At 44.1% G+C, this 23,177-nt stretch overlaps 1 protein-coding gene and 1 long non-coding RNA gene across 7 annotated transcripts in view; one reads left to right on the top strand and one right to left on the bottom strand.

Moving 5' to 3' along the window:
• Scube2 (signal peptide, CUB domain and EGF like domain containing 2) overlaps nt 1–23,177 on the top strand; it is a 58,258-nt gene that overhangs the window by 4,919 nt on the left and 30,162 nt on the right. For 5 of the 6 annotated variants that reach the window (XM_063256713.1, XM_063256714.1, XM_013144174.3 and 2 more), the window contains exons 3-10: nt 1,950–2,075; nt 6,057–6,191; nt 11,251–11,376; nt 13,779–13,895; nt 14,615–14,704; nt 18,407–18,523; nt 19,454–19,576; nt 22,263–22,379. In XM_063256713.1, coding sequence (XP_063112783.1) covers nt 1,950–2,075; nt 6,057–6,191; nt 11,251–11,376; nt 13,779–13,895; nt 14,615–14,704; nt 18,407–18,523; nt 19,454–19,576; nt 22,263–22,379 — 951 coding nt within the window. The remainder of the gene's footprint in view (nt 1–1,949; nt 2,076–6,056; nt 6,192–11,250; nt 11,377–13,778; nt 13,896–14,614; nt 14,705–18,406; nt 18,524–19,453; nt 19,577–22,262; nt 22,380–23,177) is intronic. The other variant, XM_063256711.1, reaches the window with a different exon arrangement.
• Nucleotides 19,327–23,177, bottom strand: part of LOC111754577 (uncharacterized) — a 53,723-nt gene continuing 49,872 nt past the window's right edge. The window contains exon 6 of the long non-coding RNA XR_010049871.1: nt 19,327–19,529. This is a non-coding gene — a long non-coding RNA (uncharacterized LOC111754577). The remainder of the gene's footprint in view (nt 19,530–23,177) is intronic.

The following is a 23,177-nucleotide window of genomic DNA, read 5'->3' as shown; positions in this document are numbered from 1 at the left end:
AATGGTATAAAACACCAAGTCCTGGGGGTGGTTCTTTGCTATCAGATGTCATTGTTCCTGGGCTGTCTCACTGGACAGAGCAAGGAAATGCAAAAGTGCGTACTAATGTGTATTCACACATGTGTATTTCTTACACCTAATTCATCTGTATGTATTACAAACACTGAAGAATAGTGACACTTTGAATTCCATACTGATACCACAAGATTCATTATAACGTTCCTTCGTGCTCATTCAGAACCTCTTTTTCCAAAAGTATTTATAGATTACTGATTCAGAATCCTGTGAGCCAGAATACAGTTCTTACCAGCTGGAGAGCAGCAGGTAGCTCTTTTTGCTTTTAGTTTTATAACATTGAGTCAAAGTGTTGCCTTTCAGTTACTTGGTTGGTTATGTTCATTAATTTACAGCATTAGGCTAATTTGTTCATTTTTTATTCACGCTCGCCCCCTCCCATCCCTACCACCTGGTTTGCTGGTGCGCGTGTATGTACGTATGTATGTACATATGTATGTCTGCATGTGTGTACATGTGTGTGTCTACATGTGTGTAAAACATCGCCTTGGTTCTGAGAGTCAGAGTTATACAAAAAGGAATCCTCAGAGAAGTGGACCTCTTTTCCCATCCTGTTACCCTGATTCCATGCCTCTTCTTTTCCGCCCCCTTCCCTGTACCTTGTAGGTCATCAATCTATAACTCCTGGTTTATCATTCTTTTATTTCTTTTGCACAAATAACCCTCAGTGTTTCTCTCTCCATCAGCCTTTGGCAATCACTGTTGTACTTTTTGTGGGCAAAATCACAGAGACAAAAAAGACAGACTTATAGTACAAGGATGTGGGCAAGTGGTAAACCCTTGTACATGACAGTACTGGTGGGAACATAAAATAGCATAGCTATTTTGGAAAACAATTTGGCAGTTTCTTTTTAAGTGTATAGTTTAGTTTTATGAAATTATTTATAAGGTGCAGTTACCGCCACCCTTCATCTTCATGACTCTTTTTATCTTGTAAAACTGGAATTCTTTACCCATGTAACAATTGCATTATTGTTGAATGAGTAAAGAATTCCACTTTTTATTATTGAGTTATAAGTTCTTCATAAATCCTTTAGAGGGTATATGACTTGCAAATACTTTCTACTAACCTGTACCTTGCCTTCATTTTCTTAATATCTTCCAAAGTTCAAAAATAAATAAATTGATTGGTTGGTTGATGGATTATAGTACTGGGGAGTGAACCCGTGGAGCACTGAGCTACATTCTCATCCCCATTTATTTTTAAAATGTGATACAGGGTTTCAATAAGCTGCCCAAGCTGGGCTTGAGCCTGCTATCTTCCTGCCTCAGCCTCCAGCGTAGCTGGGATTACAGGCATGCACTACCCCATCTGGCTCAAAAATTTTAAAATTTTGATGAAGTCTATTAGATTTATGATTCAGGTATTTGATGTTATATGAAAGAAATCTTTACATAGCCCATATCTCCAAGGCTTGTATTATACATTTTTTCTCAAATTTTGTTTTAGTTTTACAATTAGGTCTCTGATCCATTTTGATTTTCTGCGTAAGGGTCTAAAGTCATCTTTTTGCATATGAATATTCAATTATTCAAAATCACAGTATCTGTTGAAAGACTATCCATTTCTCTCAATGAATTAATTACCCTTGGCACTTTTGTATAAAACTGAATGATCATAAATGAAAAGTTTATTTCTAGACTTTCAATTCTGTTCTGTTGATCTATGTCTTTTTATGCTGTACACACTGTCTGGATAAGGGTTGCTTTATAGTATATTTATTCCTCCAAACATGTTTTCTTTTAAAATCATTTTGGCTCTTTTTTGGGGGGGAGGCTGGATTCTGGGAAATGGGATGATTGATTAAGGGATAAATGCATGTGTCTCACAGAGAAATTGCACCTGTTTGGTTTATTTATGTTTTATTCCTCAGACATTGATGAATGCGAAAATGAACTCAATGGAGGCTGTGTCCATGATTGTTTGAATATTCCAGGCAATTATCGCTGCACTTGTTTTGATGGCTTCATGTTGGCTCACGATGGTCATAATTGTCTTGGTAAGAAAAACATTTGGAAATGATAATTTTCCTGTACTCACCCTCTAGCATCCCTTCCCTTTTCTTTCCTTTGATGAAAACTTACTTATTAAGACAAAGAGGATATGAGAGGCCTGTGGTATTTGACCTCCAAGAAATCAGACTCAATGTTAAAAGATGAGATGAGAGGATGTTAGTTTTTATACAGTCAATCATAACATGATTCCTTCATTAGCCCAAGAAGATGGGTGGACATTGTCATTTCTATTTATTAATTTGCTGACATTAACTTGTCACCTTTAATATCTTTGGTCTTGGGTTAAAAAGATCTTGACATAACTATTTTATTAATCCTATACATATATTTTTCTGAAATTAACTAAAACTCCTTGTCCTGAACACTTCAAATGTGTGCTTGGAACCTTATTGGGTAGATGCATCCTCCCCTAAATCCCTTTTCTCAAAAGGCAGAAAAATCAGAGACTTTCTGTGAACATCCTTCTAGTATTCCATAAAACAGAAACATCTGTTAGAGTTTCCGTTCCTGAATTAGAGACTGTGAGGAGTGTTGTTGTCGTTGGTTCTTTATGCCAGGGATAAAATGGAACTTAGAAATACCAAGCATTTGGATGAGGTTGAGTATTGGACAGTCTTTGACCATTGCAGTACACCTGGCAGCTAAGTATTTGTGATTTGCTTTTTAAGGCTAGTGTTAGCAGTTTACAGGAAGACATTGTGGTATCAAGAGCTTGATCAAGGCTGTGGCTCTCATGTACCCCTTTATGGTACAGTAGAAATGGCCAATTGATCAAATAAAGATGCTTTGAGAGCAGCATAAAAAGGTCCCAGAAGAACCAGGCAGAAGATGTGTTTCAGTGGTCCTGGAGAGTTGAGAGTAGTATCATTTGGGGCTCAACCTAGATGTGACCTTTATCCCACTTTAGGATCACCTGGAGCTCTGTCCTGAGGTAGACACTGGCCTTTCTGTCTGTTCCTTGTGGGAGAGTTCAGGCTTGGGTCTACAGGGCCTGTGACCTTGTAAACCTGTAGCTGTCAGGACAAGTTGGTCAAAGGTTAGGGAAGCCTTAACCCCTCAGTAGACTTTTCAGGCAGGCAGCACCATAAAATGTATCTTTCAGAGCAATTCTGAGGATAGGAATGAACTGAGATGAATTTAAAACTCAGGAAAGGGAAATCCCTTTAAGTGTGTAATTTGTCAGGAAGAGTATGGGCTTTTTGTTTGTTTGTTTGTTTGTTTTGTTTTCCATTTTCAGAGAGAAATTTCCCTTTGATTTGCCAACTGTGGCATTTTGAGGCTTCATATCTGATTGTAGACCAGGTCATTACTGTTGTGCTCTGATCCCCAGCCTGAGGGAGGTGTGAGCTTCCTAAAAACAAGCTAAACCATCCAGTGTTTCAGGACCTGGGCCAGGGCTGGGTGGGCGGGGTGGTTCTGAGTATGGGCCTGCTCAGAAATCCTGATGCCTGGAGTCTTGCTTTGCCTGAGCCCATACCACAAATATTTTATCTGAGTATCTTCATTTCTCCGCCTTAGGATCTCTTTTATACTCGGTCACAAGCATCTGCTTACAGAGAGACCCTGAGCATCCACTGAGCATGTGTGCAGGGCTAAGGACTCTTTAAAAGTTCCTTTGAAAGAGTAAAACCAGCATAGAGACGTTTCTGCCATTCAGACTAGGAAAGGCAGGCATACTTGGTGGTAGGAAAGAAGCTCGGAGCTGAAGCTCTTTAGGAGTGGCAGGTTCTTGTGTTCTCCAGGATGAACGCTTTCCGCATGGCAGTCCCCTTACCATGCATTAGTCCCAGCATCTGGGTGCTAGCGTGGTTGAGATCCCTATCTGGTAGTCTGGAGAAGCTCACCAGCCTGGTGATAGGTATTTGTGTATATAAATACACACACTGCTGTATTTATCCAGTTACTATATGGCACTCAACATAATAATACTGATTGCTCTGGAGAGAAGATGTAGTGGCCAGCCTAAGAGCAGCCTGCCTTCACTCATAGCCAACCCAGGATGTGGTGCTCAGGGGGACAGACCCCGCCTGCTCACCGTGAGTCCTTACCGTGGACGTCTAGGCCAGGTGCACCCTGTACAGCTCATCCTCTGGAATGTGCTTCCTTTGGCCTCTGGCTTAGACGGGGGCAAGTTTGTTAGGCTTCAGGAGATGGCTCCCGTCCCATCAGTTTAGTCAGGCATCTGCCTGGTGGTGTGGGAGGACAGATGCCTATAAGATCTGAGGCTTGAAACCAGATAACAGATATTGAAATGTGAATTTTCTGATTACAGATATGCTCAAGAGCTGGTGATAGGGCACGAGAAGTTAGACTGGAGACAATAAGTTGCTTTTTAAATCAGGGTTCTCTCAAGCCTCTGTGGTATCTAAGGCTCTTCGGGATGTTTCCTCTTCTCTGACTCTGGTGATGCTGTACTCTCTTGCTTGTTTGTCCGTGCGCTGAACAGTTCACAACTGCCTGCCACGTTCCAGGGCTATGCTTATAAAACAAAAAGCTCTGTCCTCAAGGAGTTTGCAGTCTAGCCGAGATGGACAGGCAAAGGGTTTTGAGGATGCAGCTAGGTAAGTGTCTCAGTAGAGCAGGATGCAGGATGTCACAGGCTCGGAGAAGAAAGGGCTCCACGGGGTGATGGAGCAGGTCAGGGAAACCTTTTCCCTGCCCTGCCTTTCTCATGGCTCCTTCTCTGGGATTCTGGGACTCCTGATCTCTCCTCTACTTACTCCAGTGCTGCCCAGAACCCGACCTCTCTCTGCACCCCTCTCCTGCTTTTCCACACTCCTGCCTTTGGCTCCCCCATCCAGAGCCATCTGTCTGTGCCACACCTGCAGGTAAATGGTTTTCCAAGCTGAGCTGATACTACCACGTGCGCCGCAGGTTTTCCCCACCCACGGGACCTGAATCTCAGCATGTCAGCATCCCTTTCTCTGCCTCAGGAGAAGACACAACTGCAGCTCTATCCCCCTGTCTGCACCGGTACTGGCATCTCCCATGTTTCTTTTCTAGACAGCCTTAGTATCAAATTTTCATCTTCTGAGGAGCAAGGGAAAGCTGACACCTGCTTCATGGGCACCTTGTCCATCCTGTCTTTTCTGTGCCTGCCCTCCCAGCAAACCATTGCCCTCCCCAGCTCTGTCCCCTGCAAGGACAGTGTGGCCATGGTCATCTCAGGTGCTCATGTGCAGCTAGGCTCCTTGGGTTCCCATTCCTCTGCTCCCAGTGCTCTACATCCTCTGTCGCCTCCTGATTTCCCCAAAGTCAGGGTCTCACTGTGTCTCTGTCCCCTGCTCCAGTGGTAGCAGCTGCTTCCGGAATGAAGTAGGAGCTTCTATTCCTGGAATTCAGGACCCTGCCTGTGACCTCAGTCTACCTCCCACTGTATCTCCTGCAACTCCCTCCATGTCCCCTGTGCTCAAGCCAAATCAAATGACTCACTGTGGTCTGGTTATTTCACGCTTCCCAGCCTCCGTGTGCCAGCTCACACTCCCTCCCCTGCCTGCTAGCTCTTCTCTCAGGATTTAGAATTGAAGAGACCCTAAGGGCCCATCTTTTCATCGACTTTTCCATGGAACCCATGCTGGTGCCACACAATCAGATGTGACCTCTCTTTCCTCTGTGTCACCTTTCATCTTGTCTCAGAATCGTTTGTATATCTGTCTCCTTCCCTGTCCTGAAGGGCTTGCTTCTGGAGAGCAGGAATGTCATCTCCCCATCTAGCACCAGGCCTTGGAAAGCAGAGGTGTTTAGTACAAGTTGACTGAGCTGATGATCTCATGCTTGCAACAGGGGCCTCGCAACATGAGCCCCAGACTCTGAAGACTGAATTAATCATCCATGGGCCCCAGGGGCTTGGATTCTGAGAGCGTCTGTGATGCAGGGCTAGAAGAGGGCCCTCCGATCTGCTTGCCAGGCTGGGTGGGGCATTTGAAACAGCTGTAGAAGCAAAGCTAATCCCTCTCCCCCTCCAGATGTGGACGAGTGCCTGGAGAACAATGGCGGCTGCCAGCACACCTGTGTCAATGCCATGGGGAGCTACGAGTGCCGCTGCAAGGAGGGCTTTTTCCTGAGCGACAACCAGCACACATGCATTCACCGCTCGGAAGGTACAGTACCTCGGCCCTGCTGGAGGGCAGCAGGCAGAGCCACACCTGAGAGTCCGCCCACCCCACCCAGTGACTTTAGAGAAGAAGTGAAGCATACAGAAAACCTGGAGGTGGGAGGAAGAGTCCGAACTGTGCTTCCGGGGGACTGTGGGCAAGTTTTTCACCTTCACCCTCCTCACCTGGCAAAATCAGTGCCTGTCTGGGGGAGCACTAAGGTCCTGGCACACTTTCGTATTCTTTGATTCTAATCGTTAAATAGAGTACACTGCAAATGGGACTAGACGTCTCTGGAGAAATAGGGTGGATGATCTGCCAAGTTTTTCAAAAAAGGTGCCGAAAACCTCAGCACCAGTATGAGCCTGCCCCTTGCTCTACCGTGCAGGGGTGGGGCTGGATCCTTTCAAAGGAAACTGGCCATAAATTGTCCTGTTTCCAGCTCCAAGCTAATTCTGGTCCTGTCCTGTGTTTTGCATCTTGGAACTCTGAACCTCAGGGCTCCGAGGGGCAGAACTCTCCCTGGGAGCAGTTTCTTTCACCCATTCCCCATTCCCCATTCCTCTCTCCATAAATCTGCAGAACTTGCAGTTCCTATGGCCTCTTTCTCATGCTCTTCTTTGAGTTTATACCTTTTTCATTCCTGTTACTTTAGTGGAGACTTGGGAAGGGGCATTAAGGACATGTGGCCAATCAGTTATTTTTAACCAAATATCATCTTTTAATCCTCAAAAAGCCACAAAATGGTGGCTGTATTTCTCTTGTGGTTACATCTGCCTGCTATTAGAGCAAGTGCCCTACATATTAGACTATTAACTCCTTTTACCATGTGCTGCTTATTTATTCCCATATCTTAAGAGTGAGGTCATTTTAAGTTCTACTTAATCACAAGTTTGCAGATTTATTGTTCCAGTGACTTTTAAAGAGTTGCTTCATGGAAGATGATTTTGTCTCGTTTTCTGACAATAAAGGTTTGTACTTTCCAACTAATTCAGATACCTCTTTGTGTACTAACAGTAATCATCAAAGACACTGCCTGGAGGCCAGTGGCTTGATGGCTAATACCACCACCCCAAGGCTGCTCATTTCCAGCATTTGGAGCCAGGCAATCGGACACACTGCTTTTAATCACACAGATTGTTTGTTTGTTTGTTTTGTTTTTAATCTCATGCTAGATGTGGCCCTTGGGTGGAAGTTGGGTTTCATTTTCCTGCTGGGTTCTCTGGACTCTTTGGCGTGAAGTCCAAAGTAGGCTCCAAAGTGGAGATGGGAACGCATTAAGTCACAGCCCACAGTGATCTCTGTCTCTGGATCTTTCCCCTTTTGGTTGCTCAAAGCCACTTAATGGCAAGTCAGCCTGGCTTTCTCTTCCCTGGCTAGGAGGCAGGAGCCTGTAGGTGAAGTCATTGCTTGCACACATGCAGCATAGATCCCACGGTGACGGGTAGCTGGTGGAAATTCCAGTCATCTCTGACCCTGGTGCTTCCAGAGCCCTGGCTCAGCCCTCTCTTCCTGGGCTGATTAGAGACACAGGCTCCTCACGACAGAGGTAACTACAAACGCAGTTCCTTTCTGCAAGCTGTGTTGTCTAAACTTCTCAACAATTCAGACATTCTTGGATCCCCTGAAGAGTATTTAAAATGAACGTATTGTCTGGAACTAAAACCCAAACCCGAGAATTTGAGTTGTGGTCTGGAAATGCTCTCTCATTTTCTGTTGTGTTTCAACCTCATTGCTTGGCAGATCCATGGCACCGTGTGCCAGCAGATGATGGCGATTTGGAACGGTGACCCCTTCCATCCTAGGGCTTTAGTTCTTCAAACAGAACTACCTATAAACAGTGTTCTTCTGGGACTTCCTCCCTGATGTGCATATTAAGCTCTTAGAAATTGTATTAAAATAGACCTTAAAATCTTTAACATAGAATTGTATTAAAATAGACCTTAAAGTCATACGCTAAAAACAGTTGAAAGGAGGCAACACCACAGGTTAGCATTTCCTAGCACTGCTCTTGTTTTCAGTAATGCTTTACTAAATGTTCTTCAATCCAGAGTTCCATAGTAGCAGATTCTGAGGGAAAGCTCAAGCTATTGATGTTTTTAATCCTCAGAGACCCCAAAGCTCTGATAGAAGACTGTGTGTTTTCACCCATGAAATGGGGGTAGGCTGGAGAGAAACACATTGTGCCCTGCCTGCCTTTGTTCCTATTCACGGGTGCTCAGGCTCTCAAAATGAGCATTTCTCTTTTGCTTTGTCTGTGCTGAGAATATTTAGCTAGTCTTGTGCTGCTGGGCAGGGTAGTGGGGAAGGTGTTAGGGTGGCAAAGAAGGTGCTGAAGCCCCAGCAGGGCCTCGTTCCACTTTACGTAACATTTTTTGGCCGCATTCTCAAAGCATATTTAATTTTGAGTTTCCAGAAATATCCTTCAGTGGCACTGTGAGCCCAGGTAGTGCCAGCACAGGGTATTTCCGGTGTCTCTGAGCCATTTCCTTCCTGGCAAAGGGAGCTCTGAGACTTGACTGCCAAGTGGGTCCTGGGAAAGCCAGGCCCCTGTTGGTCTCCCATGTGGACCAGGTCCATCTGCCCTCCCAGCACTGCCCTTGTTTGAGTCAGGTATTCTGAAGGGCTTCTGATCACCTCTTGAAAAACCACCAGCATTTCCAGAGTTGCCTACACCTCCATTACATCTTGATAACTTTAGGTCTAGCCTGAGAGAATAGGGTACCAGGGGGACACCTCTGTTTCTCCGGATGACATAGAGCACGTGGTTGTTTTTACCAGCTCGCTTGCTTGATTTTTTTTCCTGGTACTGAGAGTGAATCCAGGGCCTCTACACTAAGCTCTTTTTTTTTAGTTTTTTTATTTTAATCCAGGATCTGATTACAACTTATGATCTTTGTGCCTCAGTTTCCCAGAGTGCCCCACCACACCTGGCTCCAGCCTGTGTTTCCCTGAAAATAAGACCTGACTGTAAAATAAGTCACAGCTGGTTGTTCCCAGGGTAGTAGCCAGTGTCACGTCACTACCCTCTTGCTCGGTCGTTATTCTGCAATGGCAGCCTAAGACAAGGATGGCTGATTGGAGCTGGTATTTTCAATGTCTGATTTTCAAGGCTGATATTTTCCAGTTAGGTGTTATGTTCAGAGAAACAGTATTTCTTTTGCATATCAACTATTCTAAGACAGTAAAGGTACTTTGCAAAGATCTTAACAGACACGTAAGCAGAATGAAAAAAACAGTGAAGATGAAATGACCAGTTTTGGGAGGGTTCTTTCGAGGCTTTCCTGTCACCTGTGTAAAGCTTTCTGTTACTTGACAGCAGCCCTCGAAGCGGGCAGAATCCTAGCAATGTGTGGCAGGTAATACAGGCAGCTCTGGACTGTCAGAGGAAAAAGTAGGGAGAGATTCAAGAGAGCCAGGGATTGTATTGGCATCTCCACAGTCTTTTGGAATGGGAGTGGCACCGTTTGTGTTGACACCATTGTTCTGTGGAGCACAGGTAAACTGCCGTGTGTGAGAGAAGAGACTGGAGACTACACTGGAGACTACTCAGGGATAAGGATTTAGGACCAGTGTTGGATCCTTGAAAAATTAAATAAAAACTTCCTGTAGCTGTGTTTAAAGCAGTGCTACTTTCAGATTAGAAAGTGTCTTCTTCCTAGACACGCAATGAGAACCAAGCCTGACTCGCAGCGATGTTTTCGAGTTGGCCTGCACAAATGCCAAGCAGCGCTGTGCTTGGGAATCCAGAACCTGTCTCACAGGGGCCCTGAGGATGTGCCTGCCTGTGAAATGTGATCCCTCAAATGCAGACACATAGCCAGGCCCCAAGGAATTGCTTTCAACATGAGGCAGAAGACTGGTGACCCACCATGGAGTTTACCTTGCTATTGCCGCATACTTAGGTGCATGTAAAACCATCGGGGTCATAAACACCTCACCCCTTTCTCACCATTAGTACAAGATTGGGCCTAACAGAAATTTATAGTACACCTGAAAAAATTATGCAGCAGCTGAGGGAGCCATATGTATGCAGTCTCTCTCTTTGCTCTCCTTGTCATATGATGCTATCTGTCAGCAACAAAAGGAGGGGACAAGGACCAATGGAGGCCAGTTCCATAAGAGAGGTGCCCAGCAGCCATCCATGTGGTGCTGCCAGAATGCAGCAGTCACCCTCCCCAACAAGTGTGGCCCTTGCTGACCTGGAGAGAAGCGCTGACAGATTTTTTTTTTTTTTTTTTTGTCTTTTTTGAGATGAGGTCTCGCCATGCAGTTCAGGCTTGCCTTGAGCTCACTTTGTAGCCCAGGCTGGTCTCGAACTTGTAACGATCCTCCCGCCTCAGCCTCCTGAGTGCTGGGATTACAGGCGTGAGCCACCATGCCCCGGTAGCCCTGACAGTTTTTGAAAAAGATCTTTAAGGGTATACTAAAAGGTTTGCATTCTTTTTTTTTTTTTTTTTTTTGTCTTTTTCCTTTTTATCAGTACCAGGGATCGAACCCACAACTGCCTGCTTCCAAGGCAGGTACTTATACCGCTGAGCAAAATCCACAGCAAGGTTTGCATTCTTGATCAGTGAATAAATAAAAATGTAGCAGTGATAAAAATCTGGTGAGAGGCTAAGGCCGCAAGACCATAAGTTCTAGTCTATATCTGGAAACTGGTTCCTAGGGTCAGCAGGTTCTGATCCATACTTAACAGAGAGCAGAAGTTTTGAGGGGGAGAGGCACCCGCCTCCTTAAGAGAATTGAGAAATTACATCTCTTGCGAGATATAAGAAGTCTTTCATGTTTCTGTTAATTGGCCCAGCTTGATTATAATGGCCTATTTATTTGTTGTTTTTCTCAGTACTAGGGAATTGAACCCATAGCTTCACACATGCTAGACAAGTACTGAACCACTGAGCTGGGTCTTCAGCTCAGGACACTTTTTTTTTTTGTGTGTTGAGCTAATGGAAACCAAGGAAGGCAGGTCTGTGCCATTCCCATCCCCAGTCCCTTGTGGCTTCGCCAGGGCTCAGAATTCTGTCTGCAGCCTGGTCACCTGCTGCATGCTGCTGTTTTGCAGAGGGCCTGAGTTGCATGAATAAGGATCACGGCTGTAGTCACATCTGCAAGGAAGCCCCAAGGGGCAGTGTCGCCTGCGAGTGTAGACCTGGTTTTGAGCTGGCCAAGAACCAGAGAGACTGCATCTGTAAGTAGGAATGGCTTCTCAGCCACACTGGTGACACAATACCCCAGAAAGTGCCTTCTGCTGCCCAGCATCAGAAACGCTGCCTGGTGGCACCAAGACACAGCCTGAGGTGCCACAGCTGGCACAGGCACTGTCCTCCCCCAACTGCTACCTTCACTGTAGAATAGTACTCTCCTGCAGGCAAGAGGAACGTGATTTATACGGAACTAAGGAGGAGGGAATGAAATTCAGGAGTAAACGATGTGAACGATGGGGAACAGGTCTTCCTGTTCCCGGAGAAGAAAGTCAGATTTTCTCACCTGGCAATCAGCTCTTTGCTATCTGGTCCCTGCTTCCTTGATAAGCTTCCTCTACATCCTTTTTGCAGACACTGACTCTCTTGCCCTTTGGAGAATAGCCCTTATTCCTCTAAGCTTTTCCAGCCCTCCTCCCTTCCTGTGTGAACACTCACCCAACCTTCAACATCCTATGTAACTCCTAATAATGATAAAGAGCACAGCTACTTTTTAACGAGACCTATTACATGCAAAGGCTTGTCTCATGATGTTCTAAATCCCCTTCAATTCTTACAAGATCCCCTAAATATAGGTGATATATATATTATGCATATTTTCGGTTGAGAAAATTATGAATAAGGTAAAGAAACAAGGTCTTACCGGGAGTAAGGGGCAAATTAATTTTCAAACCTGTGTCCTCCCAACTCCAAAGCTATGTTCAAATCCCCACATGGCCTTGTGTCAGAAGCCTTTCTGTGGCCTCAGGCAGGGAAGCCATTTTGTGTTTGGCCCCCATAGCACTTTGTTTATTCCTCCATCACAGTGCATGACACTGGATTGTGTGGTGTGCTTTATGTCTGTCTCACCCACTGTGTGCTACTCCCAGTCAGGAACCCTGTCTCATTGTCACTTCTCAGTTTTCCCCTGGTACCTAAAACGGGGTGTGCTCAATGCGCACTTGTTTAATGCATAGGTGAGTGGGGGTGTACACAGGATGGACACAGCTGCCACAGGATGATTGTGGTAACAAGACCTAATAGACAACAGGAAACAACCAACAATTAATGGTGTTCCTAAACCCACTACCTGTGCTAGAGAAAGTAGAGGGTTTTCCTTTAGGAACTCTTTCCACAGCTCTGGGCAGAGACCCTCAAAGTTTGCTATGGACATTTTTTTACCACAAGGACTGATTTCCCAGGGAGAGACTTCTCTCTGCTGTCCCATCCTGAAACAAAGTGTGCCCTCCAAGCCTGCCAACCCTGGGCTGATGCCACTGCCCCCCTCAAACATCAGAATCTCCAGGCTCTTATATCCCCCACGTGGGCTGCCCCTTAGGGATGCTAGGGGTTGGACAGAGCTGAGGGCACTTTTCTGACCTACAGTTCTTCGAAAGGAGGACTCCAGGCCCTCAAGACTTTCCTGGGGATCCAGACTGTCAGCACTGCAGTTTTTTAGGGGTCAACTGCTGGAACAAGGATACTTAGAAAATAGTTTTTAAAACTTACATATTTTTAAGATATCATTGTTGAAATAGTATTGTGATGGCATTTGAAGAATTAAGAAAAAAAAATAAGACCTGGAATTCTACCATATAACTAGTTGTTTCAATTTTTCCATATTCTTATTTAGTTACCATTTATATATGTACATAGTTTTATATATCAATAATCATAGAACAGCTTCCTTCTCACATTGCAAATATGTAATTAGTTCTTTTAAATTAGAAAAATTACAAAGGCCTATGTAAGAATTCAAACACTCTGAAGTATATAAAGACAATAAGTAATCTCCCCCTCCCATTTCCTTTGCTAGAGGTAACATCTGTTAACAGTTTGATGAATAGATATAGTTTTATAGTTGGCTTTTTAAATTTATTTTTTTGGCTTGTCACCAATGCATTCATACATAGTTTTCATAATTATTGGTTAATTTGCATTAATTGTCTTCAGAATCATCATTTCTTCTGATTATATTTTGTTTTAATAAATCCAGATGGAATCTACTAACATACATTCAAGTTAAATAATGTCACTTTATTCCGGATACGAAGTGCTGTTTCTCAAAGGAGAGCTGTGATAACATGCAGACTTCTGTAGATAGAGCAGAAGATAGAGCTAAAACCTTGGTATAATTCCTCCTACTTAGTGACCTTCCCTTGACACACACACATTTCTATCCTCCTGTGTGACTTTGTGCAATCCTCTATTTCAGCATTTCTACAACTTGTATCATAAGTATTTGCTTATACAGATATGAATAGAGCCTGAATGGCACTTATCTCTTTTATGCTTAGTGCCTGGCACAAATGAGGTGCTCAAATTCTTGCAGAATGAAAAATCGGAGACAGCAAACAGCCCTGGTTGTGGAAACCTCACAGCTTTATGTATTGATTCACTTTGTTTCCAGTGACCTGTAACCATGGAAACGGTGGGTGTCAGCACTCCTGTGAAGACACAGCTGAGGGCCCTGAGTGTAGCTGCCACCCCCAGTACAAGTTGCACACGGATGGGAGGAGCTGCTTTGGTGAGTGTGACCGACCCCACACTGGCTGATTCTGGCTCAGCATCGCCCTCCCCAGTGCAAACCTTCACCCTACCCCTTGGTGGTGTTCTGTGCATTTCCTCCTATGAGATCTGGGCTGCTCCACACGTTGCTGTGGGAGGGCTCTAGCTCTGGGCTGGAAGTCCTGAGCTCCATGTGTGGCCTTGGAAAGCCCTTCCTCCTCCCTTGCGCTAGGCTGCTCCTGATACTGATATTCTGGAGATTGCTACAACCCATCCCAGAGGGTCAGGGTGACATGTAGTTAGAACTAGCTGTTTGTTTTGGTCAACGTGGCGGGCTTTCTGGTCAGCAGGAGTGGGGGACGCGTATTTTTGGCAGGACTTCTGCCCTGCCCTACAGAGGCCATCCTTCATTAGCTCTATTTCAGAGGTTTCTAGACCCAAGATTCTTTTCACTCCGAAGTAAGTTTCCTGGAGTGAATCTGAAGCTTGCATTACCCAGTGTCTCCTCGGTTAGTGCAATGGACTTCTAAAACCTTCTCCATGTGGAAGGTTTGTAAGGATCCATGGCCCTCTAATGTGCTGTGTTTTCCACAGAGCGCCACTAGGACATATAATACTGAGTGAACAGGGTCACATCTTCCTTCGTCCTCTTGCCTGGAATTCCACCAGAGTAGTTACGTAGGGAATGGATAATCCGCCTCATTCAGCCTGGGAATTTGGTCTTTGCTTTTCTTGTAGAGCGAGAGGACACTGGCCTGGAGGTGACAGAGAGCAATGCCACATCAGTGGCAGATGGGGATAAGCGGGTGAAACGGAGACTGCTCATGGGTAAGCATGCGTCTTCTCTCCCCTCCCTGGTCACTGCCTTTGTCCGTTTGCCTCCAGGCTCACTGTGCTAGGTCTGGGCTCAGGGCCATGTGCCCTCAGACCAGGGGACCTGCTAAGCTAGGGTGTGTCTGTTCTTTACTCAAGGCTATTGCTTCTCTGCCATTCAAGACTCTTGGCCCTGTGGGAAGAGTGCCTGCCAGGCCATCAAGATAACCAGGTTAATGTCCTAGTGCTGCCCCAGCTGGCTATGAGACCTGGCCCCAGAGATTCTGTCTCTAGGTCTTCCTTCATAAGGGATGCAATAAAATCTACCTCTCAGGGCTGTTGGGAAGCTTAATTAAGACAGTGATAGGCAAAGTGCACAGCATCCAGTGCCTGGGACATGGTGGGTGGCCAGGGGATGTCAGTCCCCTTATGAGAGAAGTACTTTGGGCAGCCTCCAGCCTCGCATGGGGATTCGTCTGTTTTGTGTCCAACTTGCCATTTCTCTGACTCAGCCAGTGTTAGCAGTAAAGGAGATGAATGGAGAAGAGTGGCACTTGGCTGTGGGACAAGGGACTCTTTGCCAGCAGCCCCAGCAGTGGAGCTGGACAGGAGAGAGAAGTAGATGCAGGGCCTGTGGGGGTGGGAACCAGACAGATTCTCTGACATGTTATTCTGGAGAGCTTGACGCCACCTAAACAAAATGGATCTTTCGGCAGCTTCTAGATTTAATAGGTAAGATATTGAGCAGATATTGTTTACCAAGCAGGTAACATTTCTGAGCCTTTTTCTCAATGGTCAAGTTAAAATAGTGCATGATTGGTATAAAAACTTAATTACCAATCAGTTTGTAATGAAATACATCATTTGCTCATCTCTTGACCTCCTATTTCTTAATCCCACTTGCCAGAGGTCACAGTTCTCAACTTTCCTAAGTTGTTTCTTCTCACTTCTCCTCCCTCGTGCTCTGCAAAATGCAGTGTGCAAGCTGTTTCTTGATCTGTCAGCTTTCGACAGAGGTTTTTGACTTCCTACTATGAAGACTAGGTTTCAGCAGTCTGTGCTTCCCTACCCCATGGGCATGCGTGTATGCACACACATACACCCACACACCCACACACACACTCACACACACACACACACACACTCACACACACACACACACACACACACACGCACACATGCACATATCCTCTCCCCTGTACCCTTGAGATAGTTTTATCACAATTTAAATCAGTTTACATTTACGTTACTGTGACTATGGATATCTACATATGATTCGCCAAGAGTCCATAACATACTATATATTTCTTTGGTTAGTTTTCTAAGCATTTCTGACTCATTCTTCTGCAAGTCTCTGGAAGAACTCTCCAAAACCCTTTCCAGTCTGCTCAAATGCTGCAGGACATTCTTAGCCGAGGTTTGTCCTCTCCCCAGCCCCCAAGGAAGCTTCCCTCTGTCCAGGAGTTCCTCTACCCTGGCCCAGGCTCCTCTCACTGCAGGTGCTTTCCCAGAAGCCTATACGTTCTCTTCTCTGCTCTCCCAATTTGATGGAGTGGTCTCGTTCTTTTTAAGTTTACACTTAAAATAAGAAATATCTTTACCTTTTGTCGTTTGTTGAGAATCTGGTTCATTATAGAATTCAGGGTGTCCACATTAGTGTTTATTGTTTTCATTCGTATTCTTGATCCTTCGTGTGAAACCTGTGAAAGCTCCCTAGAAGGTTGCAGGACCTGCTTGTCCCTGGTGACCTGGAATTTCACAGTAAGGTTTTCCCTGATGCTGTGGTATACACTCAGCCTTTTCAAGGTGAGCATTCAAGGTTTTAGACTCTGAGAAATTTTTAAATATGTATGTTTTTATTCCATTTCTCTGTCCTTTCTCTCTTTGAAAATCCTTTTAGTTGGCTGCTATAACTCTAAGATTGATCCTCTCTCTTTTCTCTTCTTGTATATTTTTTCCGTTTTCTAGGAAATTTTTCATGTTTTTCTTCAAATTCTCCTACAAGATTTTTTTTGTAATTCCTGCTTTCATATTTTAATTTTTCAAGAATTTTACTTTGTCTTTTTTTTGGGGGGGGATAGGAAGTTGTTCTTAGAACCTTTTGTATTTCCCTGAGGAAATTAATTATAATAAGATTCCAACTTCTCTCTTCCCTTTGTATTATGTGTTTTTCCACATTTCTTTCTCCCCATTTGACTTGACATATATATTTAATATTCCTAAAATACCTGATGGTTCTTACCTGATCCTTCTTACTAGTAAAAATCCAGTTGGATATTCTACTGGTCAGTGGGCTTCATATTTCAATGGTGAGGTAGTAGCTTGGCCCCTTTGTTTGAAAATCCTCAAATGTCAGTATTGATGAGTCTTCAACTGGACAGATAATTTATTCGGAGAGGAATCCTTTAATTTCCTGCCTGGGGATGGTGGCTTTGCTGCCAGCATTCTGGGAGCTGGGGTGAAAGGAGTGTGAGATCTTTCTTTGCAGGGAAGACACTTTCACCTGAGCGTGCCTCCATATCATCCTGTGCTATTCCTGGTGCCTCTAGTCCGGCTTCTCCAGAACATAAACTTTTCTCTATAGCCAGCATAGGGAAGGGGTAGTCTTGTGGTTGTGTGGAATTAAGAGGAGCTCTAAGGGTTATCAGTTTCTCTTTCTCTCTGTCTGTCTTTTTTCCCAGTCTTTTTTGAGACAGAGTTTCTCCATGCAGTTTAGGCTGGCCCTGAACTAATTCACTTTGTAGCCCCGGCTGGCCCCAAACTTGCAACAATCCTCCTGCATCAGTACTGAGTACTGGTATTATAGGCTTGCACCACCATGCCCAGCATATCTGTTTCTTATCAAGGCTCTTGATCTGTCTGTTTTTAACTACATCCTTACCTCTGCCTCTGCTGCTGCCGCTGAGATAACTTGTTACCTTTGATTCCTGGGCCTTTCTGGGACTCTATGGCTCCATGAGCTTTACGATTTGTTGGTGGCCCCTCTGCAGACCCCTAAGACTTGGCTTTTTGCTACACTAATTAACTGTTTTTTCTTTCACATGCCATTTCCAGAATCTTTTATCTGTTGCCTCTTCTTCCCATTCTCTTTGTCTTTTTAAAAATCTGTCTCATCTTAGTGAAATTTCAAGAGGAAACAGATAGACATATAGCTGTTAGTCATTAGAGGTGAGCTTGTTTCTCCAGCCTTTATAATAACTGACAGGCCTTTTTCTAGTTTCAGGGAAAGGTAAATTTTGAGTAAATTGGCAGCTGCAATGACGAAGCCAGTAGCCTGAACAAGGGAATGGCTGGGGTGGGCAACGCTTACTCTCTCTTGCCATCCTCAGCCCCCAGGCTGAAAAAAGTTTAGGGATGAAGAATGGAACGTTCCCCTGTGCCTGCCACTGTGGTCACACTAAGCAGCTTGCTGACTGTGGATTAACACGAAACTTTGGCAGCTTTAAATCTGCCCACAGCAGAGAACCACTCTGGGGGTTGGAGACATCTTCAGCCCTCTGGCCTCTGACCCTGACCAGCTCCCTTAGGAAATACCAGTCATTTAGGTGGGTGGAAGGAGCCACACCTGCTCCCCACGTGTCTCACCTGCACGTGTCAGAGACTTGGGGTTGGACCAGGAGTACCCCACCATACTTTCTGGCTTTCACAGACTTTGTCAAATATTAACACCTGTATCAGCTCTCCTTTGGAAGCTAACTGCCTTTTCTACCTGGTCAGAAACGTGTGCTGTCAACAATGGAGGCTGTGACCGCACCTGTAAGGACACCTCCACAGGTGTTCACTGCAGTTGTCCGGTTGGATTCACTCTCCAGTTGGATGGGAAGACCTGTAAAGGTACTGTTCACCGTGTTTGTTGGGGGTGCCCTGTTGCTGAGGGCACCCTATGCTGCTGATGTGTGGAGTGACTCCAGATCGGCTTATGATTCATATTGATGGGAGCTTTCCCCCTGAGCTAGTGGACGGTTACAATTGAGTAAGCTTAATTAGAGCCATCTTAATTACACTAACTGTTGAGAAGGTCAGCCTCTACAAGCTTCAAATGATCCCTTTCAGGCCGTGGCTTTATTAGAAAAAGGCAGTTCACTGGCAGGAGATAATATCAACCTGTCACAAATAATAGCCTTGAGATTATTATATAAATAACAGCCAAGATTATTATCCAGAGAACTTAATGAATAACTGTACCATTAACTTTTACTGATGAAGACAGACCCCAGGGATGTGCCAGTATGTCACGGGCAAGAGTACAAAGGATTAGTGATAAAAGATTGATAGCTAGTAACCAGATGAAACTGAGAAAAGATAAGATTGAGTATCAGGAATCACTTAAAAAACATTGAGGGCATTTGGTCATTATACAATTTGCCAAAACAAATGCTCTACTCTCTTACAGCTTTAATCATTAAGCTAGGAGAGAAAGTTTACTAATGGGAGCTATCTGATCTTAAGTGAGTGCCACAGGGGTGAGAGTGTAACAGGCTATCACTACTCTTTCTCATCATTTCTTTACTTAATGCTTGTCAAGGCATTGGAAGTCAGCCTTGGATGTCAGCCTTCTCAAGAGGAGACACTTGTCTTTCAAAACTGGTTTAGCCAAGATGAGGAAACCTGTATAAGATCTGAAACACCAGCAGACATTCTTAGAGGCTTTTATGGATCTGTCTTTATTTCAGGGAATAATGAATGTAGGCAGTAGCACTCCAGCAATTTGTAGGAAGCAAGTCAAATATAATTCTTTGACTTCCCGGTGCTTGCCCGTCACAGATATCGATGAGTGCCAGACCCGAAATGGAGGCTGTGATCATTTCTGCAAAAATACCGTGGGCAGTTTTGACTGCAGCTGCAAAAAAGGATTCAAGTTATTAACTGATGAGAAATCTTGCCAAGGTATGTGCTGAAAATATTGTGCTGTGGTTTCTGGTTGAAAGAGAAGATGTTAACTCTCCCTCCACCACCATGGCTTTGGTAGAAGCCTCCTGACAGGGTCACTAATGCAACCAATCACTGATCCAGTCCAGGCTTCACTTCACTCATCTGCCAGGTAGAATAAAAACACTGACGGGACTCATAGATGTATTTTGGAGATTAAGCTGTTCATGATTAGAGAACACCTCAAAGAATCGTCTGGCAATACAGCAGAGCTAGAAATAGAATGGAACACAGACTTCAAGCAGAGTTGCACTGGAGTGTTGAGATTAAGAATAATTTTCTTCCTCTTTTCTTCTTCTTTTTTTTCTCCTTCAGTTTGGGGATCAAATCCAGAACTTTGTACATGTTAGGCAAGTCCAATACTACTGAGCTACATCCTTAGCCTTGAGATTATGACTAATTTTTTTCTAAAATGTTAATGTTATTAAATTTATGACAAAACTTGATGCCATATGTAGATTTAGATACTATACCTTCCTAGCAAAAAATCAGGGTCAATCCATAATCAAGACGATGAACCATTATAATGGTTCATGGCAAATTGTATAATGGTTTGGCAAATTGTATAATGGTTTTTCTTTGGGCAGGGGGACTCTGAGGATTGCACCTAGCACCTTGCATTGAGCCACATCTCTGGCCCATTTTTAATTTTTTAACTTTGAGGCAACGTCTTGCTGGGTTGCATAAGTTAGCCTCAAAGTTGCAATCCTCCTACCTTAGTCCCTAGTAGTTAGGATTACAGACCCTCACCACCACACTTGGCTTTTATCAGTTTTTTTTTTTTTTTTTTTGAATGACCAGCCTTTGACACTTGGAGGGAGGGAAGATGGGATGGCTGGAGAGGATTGTGGGGCAGAGATGTTCGATGGACCCCTTCTCAAATGCATCGTTCCCAAGTAAGGGGGCACAAGGGGATTTCTCTGGCAGCATCTGGTATTAACAACTCTTTTGGGTGACAGAAAGCTGTTTGAGGGCATGTCATCATTTATATGTTTAGATGAAGCACCTTTTATGTCCTATTGATATACAGGAGGAAGTTGTCAGGAAATACAGGCTGTCCAAGTATTTCTGTTCTGTTTCTGCAAAAGAACTGCTATACTTTTTTTAAAGAAATATCTGTAATAAATAAAAATCAGAATATAAAATCTGATTTTATGTCACATAATAAAGATATTAATGTCTTTTTTAAAAAAAGCTTCATTGTCTGAATTAGGTTTCTCTTCCCTTTGGTCTGTTGTTAATACATGATTTGCCCGGGCTTGAAGTATATTCTTCTTTAAATTCAGTGAGTTAATTCTAGATGATTATTGTGTGGTTTTCTACAGTTTGACTTGGAAAGCAAATTTACTGTTCCACATAATGTTTCATAATGTATAGAGCAAGCAATGCTGTTTAAGCTGTGTAAACACATTAAAAAGGAATTAGGAAAGTGATCTCATTATTTTTGGCAAAGCAAAACTCCGTAGCAAGCAGCCAAAGTCAGCTACTGAACGAGTCCCTTTCTTGGCAAATAGCTGATATTAATAACAGACTTCACAGAGTGGCATCAATTACCAGGGAAGAAACGGACTTTTTCTCATTTTTCACTGATCAGTCTTTGTAGAACAAATATTTGCAGAGAACAGATTTGCTGAAGAAAATGCCAGGGTTTCTGGGAAAAGCTAGGGATGAAAAGGTTTTGCAAGAAGTTGCCCTTTTTAGTTCACTTTTCATTCCTCCTGAGCCATCCAAATGTTTGCTTTTTATTAACATAGTTTCTCGTGACACATTTGGTGTTGAAAAAGTGGCCTAATGATGGTCTGTTTGACTTCCACTGAGTGCTGTCCGAGTCCTGGCTTACCCATTTGGAGCGACAAGTTGTAACTGTTAAAAACCCCTAAAGAGTTCAGGGAGTAAAACACTACAATTCTAGCTCACAGGAAAGAAGTGAGGGCCAGACCATGAAGAAGTGATTAGATAGACAAATGCAGCCTCAGAAGCTGGCTGGCATGGCCCCAGCTGCAGGCAAGGGTGCAGCCACTCTGGGCCACGTAGAAAGGGAACACAGAACCAAGTGACTGATTGGCCAAGCGGATCTGGTTTAGTTTAACCACTGAGTTTCAGTACTGAAGATGTTAGTGTTAATACATTCTTGCAGTGCAGATGGCATTAAAACCCAGGATTTTAATGCTCAGGAACCATAAGATTGACTCTGGATAGTTCAGAAAGAGATAGGAACCAGATTTACCTCCAATCAAGTATATTATTTCATTTCACCATAGCTTAAAAATTATGGTTGCTGTTTTACTACAACTATTAATAATGTAATCCTAGTAATGCATAACTAGTCTTATTGTATAGCCTGCAAACTCTTTTTAGGTGTGTTATCTTATTTGGTTGTGTTTATATAATTTAAATTACCCTTCCAAATAAGCATGGGTGAGAGACTAACAGAGCGTCAAGGAAAATGCAATTTGCAATGCACTTTGCTTATACTTATTTTGGGCTGCTCAACAACTTCTTTGATGCAGTGAGCAAGGAGAATGAATACTCTACCTCTTGTGTGTGCTGCTTTTGTTGTCAGTCCAAGGTTGGTGTGCATTAGCAACATCTCCACGCGTGTCAGAGTTGGTTGCAGCTCCCCCTCTCCCTTTGGCAATTGCAGATGTGGACGAGTGCTCTTTGGATAGGACCTGTGACCACAGCTGCCTCAACTACCCTGGTACATTTGCTTGCGCTTGTGACCCAGGGTTCACCCTCTACGGCTTCACCCACTGTGGAGGTGAGTGGACCGCCTCTCTTGAGTTGGGAGTTGGGGTGAGGCTGGGTCTGAGGGGAGTAGGGTGCAACATTTTTCTATACGGAGGATGAGGGGACATTCTAGCCTCTGTCCAGCAGCAATAACTCCTTCTCCAGGGAAGCACCTGCTGAAGAGATATGTCCAAATGGACCCCTTTAGCATGTCATGTGTGAAGTGGAGCAGAAAGCTAAGCTTTTTCCACTGTGGATTTGTCACTGACTTAGTTGACTTGGGGCTACAGGGAATGGGAGGGTCTGTCAGGAGCTGGGACTCATCAGCTGGACTTCCCAGCAGACCATAAAGACATAGTACTTAGAGAGATATGTTAGACACCAAGCAGTTCCTCAACCAGCTGTGCATAGACACTGGCTTGAGCTCCTTGGTTAGAGTCTTTGGAACAACTGAGTTTATCTCTCAATTCTGTCCATTTCACAGCATATCCTCATGTCTCATCGGCTTATGGTCAAACAAGTTAGTAGCATAAAAACATTTGGTATCAACAATTTCCACTGTCCTGGCCACCAGATTCTCCCAGAAATCTTTGAGAATACAGACTCAGATTTTACCGTGGTGCCTACCTGTAATCCCAGAACCTGGGAAAAATGAGGCAATTAATATGAATTCAAGGCCAGCCTGGGAAACTTACAGGGACCCACCCTCAAAAAACAAAGATGACTACCCCACGCTAAGCAAAGCAAAGGAAAACAAAACAAAATGAAACAAAACCAGATTTGAGTCTAGAGATTCCAGCCAGGATGTTTAGGGCCTCCAGGGTGATTC

The sequence above is a fragment of the Cavia porcellus genome, unplaced genomic scaffold (assembly GCF_034190915.1).
Source record: "Cavia porcellus strain 051 isolate PalLab524CR breed Dunkin Hartley unplaced genomic scaffold, mCavPor4.1 scaffold_9, whole genome shotgun sequence".
Taxonomy (NCBI): domain Eukaryota; kingdom Metazoa; phylum Chordata; class Mammalia; order Rodentia; family Caviidae; genus Cavia; species Cavia porcellus.
This window is presented reverse-complemented; position numbering and strand designations above follow the sequence as displayed.